Here is a 14,350-nt window from a genome sequence, read left to right as displayed (position 1 = left end):
ACCTCAGTCTCTGAGACCCCATGTGAGCCCTGACAGGTTCTCCTGGTATCCCCAATCCACCCTGACTCCTACAACCTTTCTCCCCCTCTTCTCTGGAATCTAATCTCTTAGGTGAGGGACTCAATGGAGACCTCCAAATTAAACTCTCTTCACATAATGGCTGTCTGTGAGTCTCTTGTCTACATCCTTTTTGCTGAAGGTTAGAGAAAGCACCAATCTATGTGTATAGCAGAATTGTTTTCGGAATCATTCCATTGACTTTTTTTTTTTTGGCCAGACATGTTCTACCTTAGTTTCCTTGGCTATCTATTTTCTAGTACCTTATCATCCCTGCAGTGGAGGACATGGGCATTCTCTTGTGACTGGTCCTCAAATTAAACCAAACATTTGTTGGCTACTCCTAAAGTTCTGCCGAATCATGGCCCAAGAATATCTTGAAGGCAACACAGATCATAGGTAGAGGGTTTTGCAGTTTGCTTAGTGTCCAGGTCTCTCCTTCTATAGCCTGAAGAGTACTTCCTTAGCCTAAAGAGACTAGAACCTAGGATAAAAGCTCCAAACAGGTACTAGTTTAACCTGTCCAAGTTCAATAAGCTTAGTAGAAGTCGTCTACAGCAATGGGGCTCCACTGTTAGTTTTCAGGGAGGGTCTTTCTGTCCTAGCATCACCCTACATTGCCTACAGATATTCACAAGACCTCCTTGACCAAAACCTCAATTGAATGGAATTCAGTTCTACCACTGGAAGCCTTACCTGACTACAAAAGATGGCTAGGTCAGACTCTGCATCTTCCATAGATAGAAGTCTTCACTAGGGTCACCCTCATAGGTTCTAGGAAGTTTCTTCTACACTAGGGTTCCACCTTTATGAATGCTTCTAATTCCAGTTGGATCTCCAAATATTCTCTTCATTCATCATCCTAAACTCATCCACCACACCACCCCTAATCTCAAACCTGACTCACTGATGGGACTTGGAGATGGCTCAATGGTTTATAGCACTTTTTACACTTGCAAAAGCACAGAGTTCAACTCCCAGCACCTATACGGTAGCTTACAACCGTATTTCAGAGAAACCAGGGTCCTCTTCTCACATTTGCAGGCACCAGGTAAATACATAAGATGTATCATACAGTATATATATATATATATATATATATATATATATATATATATATATATGAAATAAAATTTTGTGTAGTGCATAAAAATAATTTTCTGAAGTACTTTAAGCAAAGACATATGTAGTGAATTATAGTAGTATATTTTCATATGTGAAAGAAAAAGGTAATATCAAACATCATGGTTGTTCCTTTGGAAAATGAGGGGATTGTGAAGATTTCCTTAGAAAGCAGTGGCTTGGATTCTAGAATAGGTTTAACACCATAGTTCTTCTGGGAGTGAGCTTCAATTCAGTTCCTAATCCGTATGGTACAGACTTGAAACCAGCATACTTTTATCCCATTTCTAAAAACATATTCCAAATTCTAATTAAAAATTAAATATCTTTGAATGGTTCTTAATGCAGTCTTATTATTTACAAAGAATTTTTCCTGATGATTGATGAATTCATCTTTTTAAAGTATCATTAATTATGAAATAGAAGAAATGCTGTGATACAGTAGAAGACCTTGAATGTGATAGAAACATTTTGAAGAGTCCTTGTAAGAAATCAGTCAGAATTTCTGACACAGGAACTCTCTAGGCTTGAGTACTGTGGTTAGTGTTGATCTTGGATCCCTCCATAGCAGTCACCATTTCTTACTCCAAACTTTCTAGTGCCTCATTTTTTCTGACTGGCCTCCATGGCCTTGAGGCTGCTTGTAACTGGCTCTTCATTCCTCTGTGTACCATGTATGTTGCCTCTCTAGCAGGGAATGGCTTGATCTTCTGGGTTTTAAAAATCAGAGCCCTCCCTGCACCAGCCTATGTACTACTTTCTATCCATGCTTGCAGTTACTGACCTTGACCTGTTTGCCTCCACGATGCCTACCATGCTCACTATCTACAGGTTGAGGTCAGCAAGGTGGCATTTGGCATGTGTCTTGCCCAATTCTTCATCCATACCTTCTCCATCATGGAGTCATCTGTGCTGCTGACCATGGCCTTTGACCGTGCTGTGGTCCTCTACACTATGCCACCATCCTCACCAACCCTCAGGTTGCAAGTTTGGGCATGGCCATTTTGGTATGAAGCATTGGTCTCCACAGCCCTGCCCCTATCATGCTGAAGAAGCTACCTTACTGCCAGAAGCATCATCTTTCTCAATCTTACTGCCTGCACCCAGATGTTATGAAGCTGGCCTGTACAGACACCCACATCAGCAGTGCCTATGGCCTCTTTGTGGTTCTCTCCACACTGGGTGTGGACTCTCTGCTCATCCTTTTATCCTATGGGCTGATCCTCCACACAGTACTGTCAATCGCTTCCAAGACTGGGCGTCTCAAAGCCCTCAACACCTGTGTGTCCCATATCTGTTCTGTGCTGCTATTCTACACACCTATGATTGGCCTTTCTATGATCCACCAATTTGGCAAATGGGCTTCCCCCTGCAGCTGTGTGTTGCTCTCTTATCTTCACTTTCTCACCCCGCCAGAGCTCAACCCAGTTGTTTACACCATAAAAACCAAGCAGATCCGCCAGAGGATTTGGCGCATCTTCTGGTCTGGTGGAGGAAGCACTGGGCACATCCAGGGTCACTAAATTTTCTTCCATGCGGATACAAATGTGGAGTGAGCTATAGCTTCTATTATGTATATTAATTAAGATTCATAAGGTAGACATTATAACCAAATATATGACTAAATAGGGACATTTGCAGGCATGTACATATACAGATAGTATTTGTATTAGAGTGCAGGATTTAACAATAGCAAATAGAATACTCTTCAGGTTTGTAATTTTTTGATAAACAAGCATTTTGAAAATATATAATAAGATGTAATCTTTATATGCACAATTATTTGTCCTTTTCGATGTACTTATCTTACTAATAATTCATTATCTTTAATGCATTCAGCATTTACTTAATGAAATATTGAAAGATTTACTTATGAAAGATTAAAAGGATAAATACTGTGTTTCTAAAAGAGACTTTTTATAACTGTATGACAATACAAACTTCAATGCTAGGTGGGCACACATTAAACTATTAGCCCTTATTGATGTCACCAGTTTTTCTTAATTAATAGAAATTTCAAACAAGTAATAGCTATTGAATTAAACTGTTTTGTCTCATTTAGAAATACAGTGTTTTAGTGACAATAGAACAGAAACAATTTCAATCTAATCTCCTTATGTGCATGTAATTTTACACAAAGTCAAATATAGGAGAGCTTTTATAGGGACAAACCATTTATAGGGACATATTTCATTACATATGCTTCATTTTCTAAATTTCTCATTTATATACAATTACAAAGAGAACTTTAAGGGCACATATGGTAGAGTCTAAACAGCAAACTGACAGACACCAGACAACAGAAAGGAACAGAATGTCTTGCTAAAGTTCATTATTGAACACAACTCAAAGAGTCAAAAGAATGAAGAATAAAGGTTCTTTAGGTATTTGTTCCTGATCTTAAGGAACAGCTGATATGTGCAACATATATGTTCTTTAGTTGCAGTTGATAATGATAAAAAATCTAAGAAAGCATTTTTTATATTTTAGAATATATTTTTATTTTATCAGAGTAAATTTATTCATCATATTAACTAATATTTGTATATGCAAAAGGCATAGTAGTACATGTCACTGCAGTGTGCATGTTACTTAATTTTATTCTTATCATTTTGATTTAATAACATGTAATAATTATGGAATTCAGTGATATTAAGTACATTTATAGATTGTCTAATTTTCAAGATGATTAAAACATTCCCTTGCCTTAAACAGTTATGTTTCCTGGTATAAATAATTTCTTCTAGATATTATCAACTGCATAACTTACTATAATGTTGACTGTAATCCCCCTTCAGTGAGTTGAGACTCTGAACTATATCTTATGTTCCTCTGTGACACTGATCACATTGAGATATTTCTTTACCCTTCCGTACTTTTTACTTTCTGCGGCCTCTAATAACAATTAACATGATCCTAACTGCTGTTAAATCAGTCTTTAAAGTCAAATTGGGATTTTTTCTGACTTATCTAAATGGAAGATGGTAACATATCCTACTGTCAGTATAATGGAGGTGGGTAACATTACCAGTTTATTTTACTTCTTTTGTGACAATTAATATGTAATGGTAAAACTCAAAAATTCTTGGATCATGTATGAAGATATCAATCCTAATCTTATTACCTGTCAGCATATAGGTGAAAACTAAAATTACGCTATGAATCTTATTGTCAACAAATGAATTAGTCCAAAAGTGAAATGTAACAAATTCAACATAAGGAGAAATTGGATCAGGACAGGGGAGGAGGAGGGCTACAGAATCAGTGAGTATTTGTGGATAGTGAACAGAATGTAAGTGTGTGTGTGTGTGTGTGTGTGTGTGTGTGTATCTGTGTATCTGTGTGTCTATGTGTCTGTGTGTGTGTGTGTTGTGTGTTGTGTGTGAGTCTGTCTGTCTATCTGTCTGTGTGTGGCATGTGTGTGTCTGTCTGTCTTTCTATGTGTGGGGTGTGTGTGTGTGCACGTGTGTGTGTGTGTGTGCATGTGTGTGTGTGTGTGTGTGTGTGTGTGTGTGTGTGTACCTTAGCAAACTGCAATGCTTTGATGCTAACTGAAATAATATAAAACAAAAAAATCTGATGAACTTAATAGAGGTGAGAAGGCCTTGGATTTCCAATCAACTCATGGAGAATCATGAAGCTAATGAAGTTGTCAATGAGTAGTTTGTGTCATTTGAGATGTGTTCTTTCCAGCAAATCATATAAAGTTGAGTTATGAATTATGATTAAAGTTGAATTTAAATATGAATTATTTGAACATCTCAAACACTGGGCCTAGGAAAATTCATTTGCAAACTTATAATAGAAAAATTATTTGGAAGAACAACAGTATCAATTAACTGGACCCCTCAGAGCTCCCAGGATCTAAACCAGCAACCAAAGAGTATACATGGGTTGGTCCATGGCTCCCACTACATATATAGCAGAAGACTGCCTAATCTGGCATCAGTGGGAGGGAAGCCACTTGGTCCTGTGGAGGCTTGGTGCCCCAGAGAAGGGGGATGCTAGAAGGGTGAGGCAGGAGTGGGTGGATGGATGGGTGAGTCGTGGAATCCCCTCCAGGAAGCATTCGGGAAGGAGAGGCGTGAGGTTTCAAGAAAGGGAGATTGGATTGGGGGATAACATTTGAATTGTAAACAAAGTACATATACATATATGTGTACATAATAATAATTAAATTAGAAGAAGTTAAAAGTTTGAGACAAAGAAGGAAAAGCATAGAAGGAGTTAAATGTATATACATCTACACAATGGAATATTACTCAGCTATCAAAAACAACGAGTTTATGAAATTCGTAGGCAAATGGTTGGAACTGGAAAATATCATCCTGAGTGAGCTAACCCAATCACAGAAAGACATACATGGTATGCACTCATTGATAAGTGGCTATTAGCCCAAATGCTTGAATTACCCTAGATCCCTAGAACAAACGAAACTCAAGACGGATGATCAAAATGTGAATGCTTCACTCCTTCTTTAAATGAGGAAAAAGAATACTCTTGGCAGGGAAGGGAGAGGCAAAGATTAAAACAGAGACTGAAGGAACACCCATTCAGAGCCTGCCCCACATGTGGCCCATACATATACAGCCACCCAATTAGACAAGATGGATGAAGCAAAGAAGTGCAGACCGACAGGAGCCGGATGTAGATCGCTCCTGAGAGACACAGCCAGAATACAGCAAATATAGAGGCGAATGCCAGCAGCAAACCACTGAACTGAGAATAGGTCCCCTATTGAAGGAATCAGAGAAAGAACTGGAAGAGCTTGAAGGGGCTCGAGACCCCAAAAGTACAACAATGCCAAGCAACCAGAGCTTCCAGGGACTAAGCCACTACCTAAAGACTATACATGGACTGACCCTGGACTCTGACCCCATAGGTAGCAATGAATATCCTAGTAAGAGCACCAGTGGAAGGGGAAGCCCTGGGTCCTGCTAAGACTGAACCCCCAGTGAACTAGTCTATGGGGGGAGGGCGGCAATGGGGGGAGGGTTGGGAGGGGAACACCCATAAGGAAGGGGAGGGGGGAGGGGGATGTTTGCCCGGAAACCGGGAAAGGGAATAACACTCGAAATGTATATAAGAAATACTCAAGTTAATAAAAAAAAAAATCAAAAAAAATGTATTTTACTCATATAAGAAATTCTCAAAATTAAATTAACAAAAATTTGATAAGGAGTTACTGAGATGGGACAGCAGTTAAGGGTCTTTGCCATTCTTCCAGAGCACATACGTTAAGCTCACTATTCTTATCTACAACTCCAGGGTATATAAGAACCACTTGTGGACTATGCAGGCATACACATTAATATAGAAAATAAGAAGAAACATCTACATATGTCCACATAGGGAGCCATAATTAAGAATATTTTTAAAGTTCAGAAGAAACTAGAATGTCAGCATACCGAAGAATACACACTGTTGTCTGGCTTGCTGTTGTACAGTTACTACATAAACAACTACAGTTGCTATGAATTAATGAAAGCAGTGGTCCTATCATTGTATAGAAGACACTGGAATTCCTGAGGTAGAGAGAGCTGAACTTTCAGAAGACTGGACAATCCTCAGAGCTCAGAGGAGAACAACACTTCTGCTCACATTCCTGGATGAAGAGGAACCCACTTAGAGCCCTCTGGACAAAAGAACCTAGGAGCAGTCAGGATAGGGTCATTCCAGTCTCTGCCTATGACCAGAGCTGAAAGCCAGTCTCCAGGAGACCTGACACATCTGAGAGCAGAGGTAAGGCAACCATTTCTGCTCAGAGGGACCCGTCTGGAGCCCTCAGCACATAGGAACGCAGAAAAAGTCTGGGACAGAATCCTTCTTGTTTCTGTCTGAGCCTGGAACTGACCCTGTCACACAGCTCTCTGTACCCAGTTCTGCTGGGAGAGAAAGCCCATACCATATCGGACCAGAGATTATGAAAGCCAGAAGATCTTGGGCAGAGTCATACAAACCCTAAGAGAATACAAATACCAGCCCAGGCTACTATATCCAGCAAAACTCTCAATTAACATAGATGGAGAAACCAAGGTATTCCATGACAAAACCAAATTTATATAGTATCGTTTCACAATTCTAGCCATACAAAAGTTAATAGATGGACAACTCCAACACAAGCAGGGAAACTAAACTCCAGAAAGAGCAAGAAAATAATCTGCTTCCAAAAATTCCAAAAGAAGAGATGCACACAAACATAATTCCACCACAAACAACAAAAATAACAGGAAAAACTATAACTATTGCTTAATGTCTCTTCATATCAATGGACTCATTTCCCAAATAAAAAAACACAGACTAACAGACTGGATTATAAAAAGGACCCAGCATTTTGGTGCTTACAGAGAACACACTTCAATGACAAAAGCAGACACTACCTCACAGTAAAAGGCTGGGAAAAAATTTCCATGTATATGGTACCAAGAAACAGGCTGAAGTGGCAATTGTAATATCCAATAAAATTGACTTTCAGCCAAAAGTTATCAAGAAGGATAAGGAAGCTTAAAACCAGATAAAATGAATCAAATAGAAGAGAAAGTGGGAAAAAGCCTCAAACACATTGGCATAGGGGAATTTCCTGAACAGAACACCAATGGCTTATGCTCTAAGAGCAACAATCGAAAAATGGGACCTCATAAAATTGAAAAGCTCCTGTAAGATGAAGGACACTGTCAATAGACCAAATAGCAATCCCCAGATTGGGAAAGATCTTTCATCAACCCTACTTATATCCAATAGAGGACTAACATCTAAAATATGCAAAGAACTCATGAAGTTAGACTCCAGACAAACAAATAACCCTATTTAAAAATGGGTACAGAGATAAACAAAGAATTCTCCGTTGAGGAATCTCAAATGGCTGAGAAGCACTTAAAGAAGTGTTCAACATCCTTAACATCATTAGTCATCAGAAGAATGCAAATCAAAACAACTCTGAGACTGCATTTACACCAGTCAGAATGGCTAAGATCAAAAACTCAGGTCAGCACAGGTGTTAGCACATCTGGGGCGAAAGAGAAGCACTCCTCCATTGCTGGTGGAAATGCAGGCTGGTACAGCCACTTTGCAAATCATTCTGGCCCTTTCTCAGAAAACTAAAAATAGTTCTACTTGAGGACACATCTATACCACTCCTGGGCATACAGTCAAAAGATGACACAAAGTATAACAAGGACACATGCTCCACTTTGTTTATACCCGCCTTATTTATAATTATCAGAAGCTGGAAACAACCAAGATATCCCTCAACAGAAGAATGGATCCAGAAAATGTGGTGCATTTACAAAATAGAGTACTACTCAGCTATTAAATTCAATGACTTCATGAATTTCCTAGGAAAATGGATGGAGCTTGAAAACACCTGAGTGAGGTAACCCAGTCTCTCTGTCTTTCTCTGTCTCTGTCTCTGTCTCTGTCTCTGTCTGTCTCTCTCTCAAACACACACACACACACACACACACACACACACACACACACAGACACACACACACACAAATTAGTTTGCAATTCCCATGACACAACTCACAGATTATATGAAACCCAAGAAGAGGACCACAGCAAAGTGTGGATGCAACAGTCGTACTCAGAAGTTTGAAGAAAAAAAAATCTATGTAAGTAAAAGGAGAGAGGGATCTGGGAGGGAGAAAGGAGGGGGTGGGGAATCAGGGCCAGTTCAGATATGAGAGGAGACGGGAGATAACTACAGAGGGTAGAAATGTGAAAGGAGATGTGTAGCAGTGGAGGAGGGTAAACTGGGGTAGCCATTAGAAAGTCCCAGATGCCAGGGACCCAAGTGGTTTCCAGGACACAACAGGGAGAACATCAGGCAAAATATGTACAGATAAATTTTAGTAAACTGAGGCAATAATTTTGAATCATGATTCATTTTATTGCTTTCTTTTTATGATTTATCTTTTATTTATTTGAAAATTCTACAGAAGTTTCATATTATATCTTTTTCTCTTTAGAGAAACTAATGGGGCTGTAAGTTTTGTCAGCATACTGTTACAATACCTTCAACCAGCAGTATTCTCCTCAACAGGTTATAGGAATGTTTAGTAGCCTCTACACAGTTTCTACTACATCCTTTATACTATGATTGCTTTCCTTTCTCTCAATTGTGCGGTAACAAATATTATCTATGTCTAATACTTCCTTGATAAACTAGTAGTATATTAAATAATCAAGACCTAAGATGAATTAATAACATTACTGGTTGTTTTTTCTTCACACAGACAAGCCTTCAACCTCCTTTAATTTCAATATCTCAGAAGAATTCTGTTTAAAGTTTTTATAGAGCACCACATAACTGCTTCAAATATTCTTGTTTCAATTAAAGTTGTATTGGCTACCGTTACTATTGGATGTTGAGGGAACAATGAAGCAGCTAAAATACTTCTCTAGTGAAAGGAAGAAAAATGCTCAGTGAAGATCTTCGTAATAAAGACATGAGTAAAAGCAAAATGTTTTAAAATGATCAAAGGAAATTAAGCAAATAGTTCAGACTTTTATTTATTAAAAGATATACTGCTTGTATACTGGCTTGTTGCAGAAAGTTATTGTACATTACCATAGCAGCTCATAATTTTCTGAGGGAAGTTTTGCAGAGTCAATATTCAAACATCTACATATGAAACTGAACCTGAAATTGCATTAATTTTCTGCAGAAGTCTGTCACTAAATATTTACTGTATATGGGAAATTGGCAGAAAGATATGGAATAATGGGTAATGTGTGCATATTCTGAACAGAATTATGAAATGTAAAGATACTGAAGGAAGTGATAGTTTAGACATTGTTCATGCAAAATTAAAGGCAGAGAATCAACACACAAACCTTACATCACATCATAAATATGTGCTGAAAAAATAACGTGAAAGAGATATAGTGTCATAAAATAGTAGTCAAGCAAGGGTTAGTTAATATCCCATTATTTTATGAGCTATATTCTTCCATTTCAAATGATATCTAAATGGTTTACCCTTCAGTAGTTTTCAAGTGTGAGAAAAGACTCAGCACTCGGTCCCGAATCTGTTTGGTCTTGACACCATACACCAAGGGATTGACTGTGGGGGGCACTAGAAGGTACAGGCTTGCCAAGATGATATGGACACTTGGAGACACATTCTTGCCAATGCGATGAGTTAGGAAACTAAACAGTGCAGGTGTATAGAAGGCAAGAATAGTGCAGATATGTGCAGCACAGGTGCCCAGGGCCTTAGAGCGGGCATTCTGGGAAGACAGCCGGAACACTGCTTGGAGAATTTTTATGTAAGATGTGGCTATGAGCCATATGTCCAATATTGTTACTGCAAAGGCTGCTGAGATTCCATATGCTCTGTTAATGAGAGTGTTAGCACTGGCTAACTTCACCACAGCCATATGCTCACAGTAGGCATGAGGGATTATATAACTTGTGTAGTAGGGCAGCCTCTTAATGAGTAGAGGACATGGAAAAACTATGAGCACAGCTCGGCTCAAGCCAACTACACCCAGTTTAATAACCATGGTTGTTGTGAGGATGGTCGAGTAGTGCAGTGGGATGCAAATGGCCACGAAGCGATCAAAGGCCATGGCCACCAGGATGGCTGACTCAAAGGCGCAAAACATGTGGATAAAATACATTTGTGTTAGACAGACATCAAACTCAATCCAGTGTTCATTAAACCAGAATATATCAAGCATTTTCAAGGATGTGGAACAAGTAAGAAAAATGTCATTCATTCCCAGCATGCCAAGGAAGAAATACATAGGCTGGTGGAGGCTTGGTTCTACTTTGATAGTAGCAATGACTATACTATTCCCCAGTAGTGTCAGGACAAACAGGAGACAAACAGGGATGCTGATCAAGGAGTGAAATTTTTCCAAGCCAGGAATACCAACCAGATAGAAATATGAAATATAGTGATGTGTTGTATTATTTACCATGTTAAAACTAAGGATGTTATAAGCATACTGTATATTAACCGGGATAATCTCCCCAACTGAGAGCTAGCATTGCAAAGTCTTTATTCAGTGTATTTACATGTTGAATATAGAATTTTAAGCCTATGTCTCCAAAATTTCATCCTGTGCAGCATCACCAACCTTATCTGCAAAAGAAAAGATTACATATTTTATTTTAGGTCTTGTTTGGTGATTTTATGAATTCAAGATCCAATTAAACCTTACAGTAAATTCTTCATGTTTGTATAGAAAGTAAAGCTATTAAAAGAAGAGTATATTGCCTTTAACCAATGATTATTGAGGAAATGAAATAAAAGTTGGAGATATAAATATAAGTCATACAATTGCTCCAACAATTATTTTATTATTTAAATATTTTGCTGTTATTCTTTGTTATCATAATTAAATAGTTCACCATTCATATAAGATATAATAAGAATGAAGAATACCAAATTATATAAAATAATTTATTTAATGTCCATCAACATCAAATTTATACATTTTATATTTTCAAGGGAGAAATATAAAAATTTTCAAATCTTCTTAATTTATTTCCTATTTCAGCATTGGGCAGTCCTTCCTTTAGCAAAGTAGAAAAAGATTCCATGTACAGAGCTATTTGATTTTAAGACACTGAAATCTTAAATCAACACAAAAATGAGACCAAGGTTGGTTGGTGATATATGGAAAGTACTTGCCTAGGAAATAGGAAGAGGGAGATGACTTGCTTGAATGATTGGTGATGAGCTGCCTTCAGGGCAACACATACTGCCTCTTCTGTGTAATGGATAAAGCACAGGGCACATCTACATCACACAATTGAAACTCTCCTGTTTGAAGCTTTTGCTGATATTTCTACCAAATTACTTATTGGCAAGTTATGCTAACAATAAAATTCAGTTTAATTTTAGGAACTTAAAACTTTAGTGTAGAAGGCTCAGTTTTAATATTTAACATGACTATGGAAAAAGTTTCTCTAAAAGTATGGTTTCATTATAACTTATGAAACATGATTAGCCTCTTCAATATGGCTTGTGATGATTGATAATCAAATAGATAATTGAAAATTTGGATATAACAGGGCCCAATTTTAAGCACAGATTTCAGGAAAGAGTCAAGCATTTATTTGGTTGCAACACTAACCATCCAATCTTAAACAACAGAAGCCTTAAAATGTCCCTTCTCACCTGGATTCACTTATCTTTCATGTTGCATAAACAGTTGCCCTCTTTCCTTTTCTCTGCTTTGCTCCATTACTATATACTTGTCAGTCTCACTCATCAGATTTGGAACGCAGAAAGGAATTTACAGAAACCCAATAAATGGGCAATTGTTCTAATGCAGAGTAAAAGCTCTTAGCATGTTGCTTACTTTCAAAGCATAGCAGAGATTTATTTCCTACATTTTACCTACAGACTCTGACCATACATGGAAAACTTAAGCACAGTTATTACCCAAACTTCATTCTCTTCCATTGCTATCTTTTAATGGACTTTCCAATTTGTATCATGACTAACATAACTAGTAATTACCCCATAGCACAAAATAGCAGTAATTATTCTAATGAACAACAATATTTTTGGAAACAATCACTTCATACCTATCAGATCAAATTCTACAAATACCTATTAGTTATCATTCAAATATATAATGTTTCTTCAGTTTCAGTATTTATTTCTCACTTGCTTTTATCTTCTCTACATTGTATAACTGTCATATTATCTATGTTACAGTGAAGATGATGCAAACGTACCTTTTGTATCACATAACCTGCACTCTGTAAATCTAGTGGCTGTGGTTCCTTTTTAATGTTCTAGTCCAGGGATCAGCAGATGCCTCTGATTCACAGGGAAGATATCCCTTGAGATACCCAGCGTCCCAGGAAAGAGGATTAGAGCAGCATGAAACACAGAGCAGTGCAATGTCCCACTTGGCCATGTTTACTAATCCTGAACATTCCACAAACCTTTCAGTTGAGGTGAGATAATCTTCACTATCCTAGCCTCAACTTTAATTTCATCGATATTTCTCCCAAGATGCTTTATCTGAGTAAATTTTTTGGGGCATTGCACTATTTCAAGATAAACAAATTTTCTTTGAAAATTTCACCATGAATATTTTTTAAAATGATAGCCCTAGAAAACTTATGTGAAATTAGCTAGGCATAGAAACATAAATCCTAAAGCACTCACTCCTATCATGCCCTTAGAAGAGCTGATCTCCTGGAGGAACATAGCATATTTGTTACTCCTTATAGGAAGAGTAGAAGGGAAAATACAGTAAGAAGAATTTTTGTCAACTGTTGTATTGAATCCACCTAGAGGAAACACATCCTCTTCCACCATTGCCAAGTGAGGTGAATTATATTTATATAATTCATTGTATTATAATTTCAGCATAATTGAAAGATAGCATCTTCGGTGTTTTCACCACACAATAAAATATATCCAGGCAGAATGAATATCGTCTTCCTGTGCTGATTTTATCCTGATTATGTGTGTTTTTGTGTTTCTTGAAACAATACAAAATATAAACAATAAGCTTGCATGGTAGTTATGTGTCAATAAAGATAACCGTATATTTTAAGAAACTTGTTCTGTGAGTGGTGGTAGCACATGTTTAGTTCCCAGCAATGCGTAGTAGAGGAAGGTAGATCTCTGAGTTTGAGGCCAGCCTGGTATACAGGGTGATTTTCAGGACAGCCAGGGCTACACAGAGCAACCTTGTCTCAGAAATAAACAAACAAACAAACAAACAAATAAATAAATAATAAATAAATAAATAAATACATCAATATTCCATTGTCTGATTAAAATTTGCTGGCTATTTTTAAATGAAGTATTCAAGTTTTTTTTTTATTAACTTGAGTATTTCTTATATACATTTCGAGTGTTATTCCCTTTCTGGGCAAACATCCCTCTCCCCCCTCCCCTTCTTTATGGGTGTTCCCATCCCCATGCTCCCCCCCTTGCCGCCCTCCCCCCAACAATCTAGTTCACTGGGGGTTCAGTCTTATCAGGACCCAGTGCTTCCCCTTCCACTGGTGCTCTTACTAGAATATTCATTGCTACCTATGAGGTCAGAGTCCAGGGTCAGTCCATGTATAGTCTTTAGGTAGTGGCTTAGTCCCTGGAAGCTCTGATTGCTTGGCATTGTTGTACATATGGGGTCTCGAGCCCCTTCAAGGTCTTCCAGTTCTTTCTCTGATTCCTTCAACGGGGGT

At 37.9% G+C, this 14,350-nt stretch overlaps 1 protein-coding gene and 1 pseudogene across 1 annotated transcript; one reads left to right on the top strand and one right to left on the bottom strand.

Moving 5' to 3' along the window:
- On the top strand, positions 1,747–2,702 carry Or51af1c-ps1 (olfactory receptor family 51 subfamily AF member 1C, pseudogene 1; annotated as a pseudogene).
- Positions 10,159–11,109, bottom strand: Or52ae10 (olfactory receptor family 52 subfamily AE member 10). Its single transcript, NM_001000744.1, has one exon. The coding sequence runs from the start codon at positions 11,107–11,109 to the stop codon at positions 10,159–10,161; it is 951 nt and encodes a 316-aa protein (NP_001000744.1).
- Between the last annotated feature and the right edge of the window lie 3,241 nt (positions 11,110–14,350).

The sequence above is a fragment of the Rattus norvegicus genome, chromosome 1 (genome assembly GCF_036323735.1).
Source record: "Rattus norvegicus strain BN/NHsdMcwi chromosome 1, GRCr8, whole genome shotgun sequence".
Classification (NCBI taxonomy): domain Eukaryota; kingdom Metazoa; phylum Chordata; class Mammalia; order Rodentia; family Muridae; genus Rattus; species Rattus norvegicus.
This window is presented reverse-complemented; position numbering and strand designations above follow the sequence as displayed.

Excerpts from the sequence above, each read along its gene's own strand:
- Or52ae10 (NM_001000744.1), bottom strand. The coding sequence starts at position 11,109 with ATGGTAAATAATACAACACATCACTATATTTCATATTTCTATCTGGTT.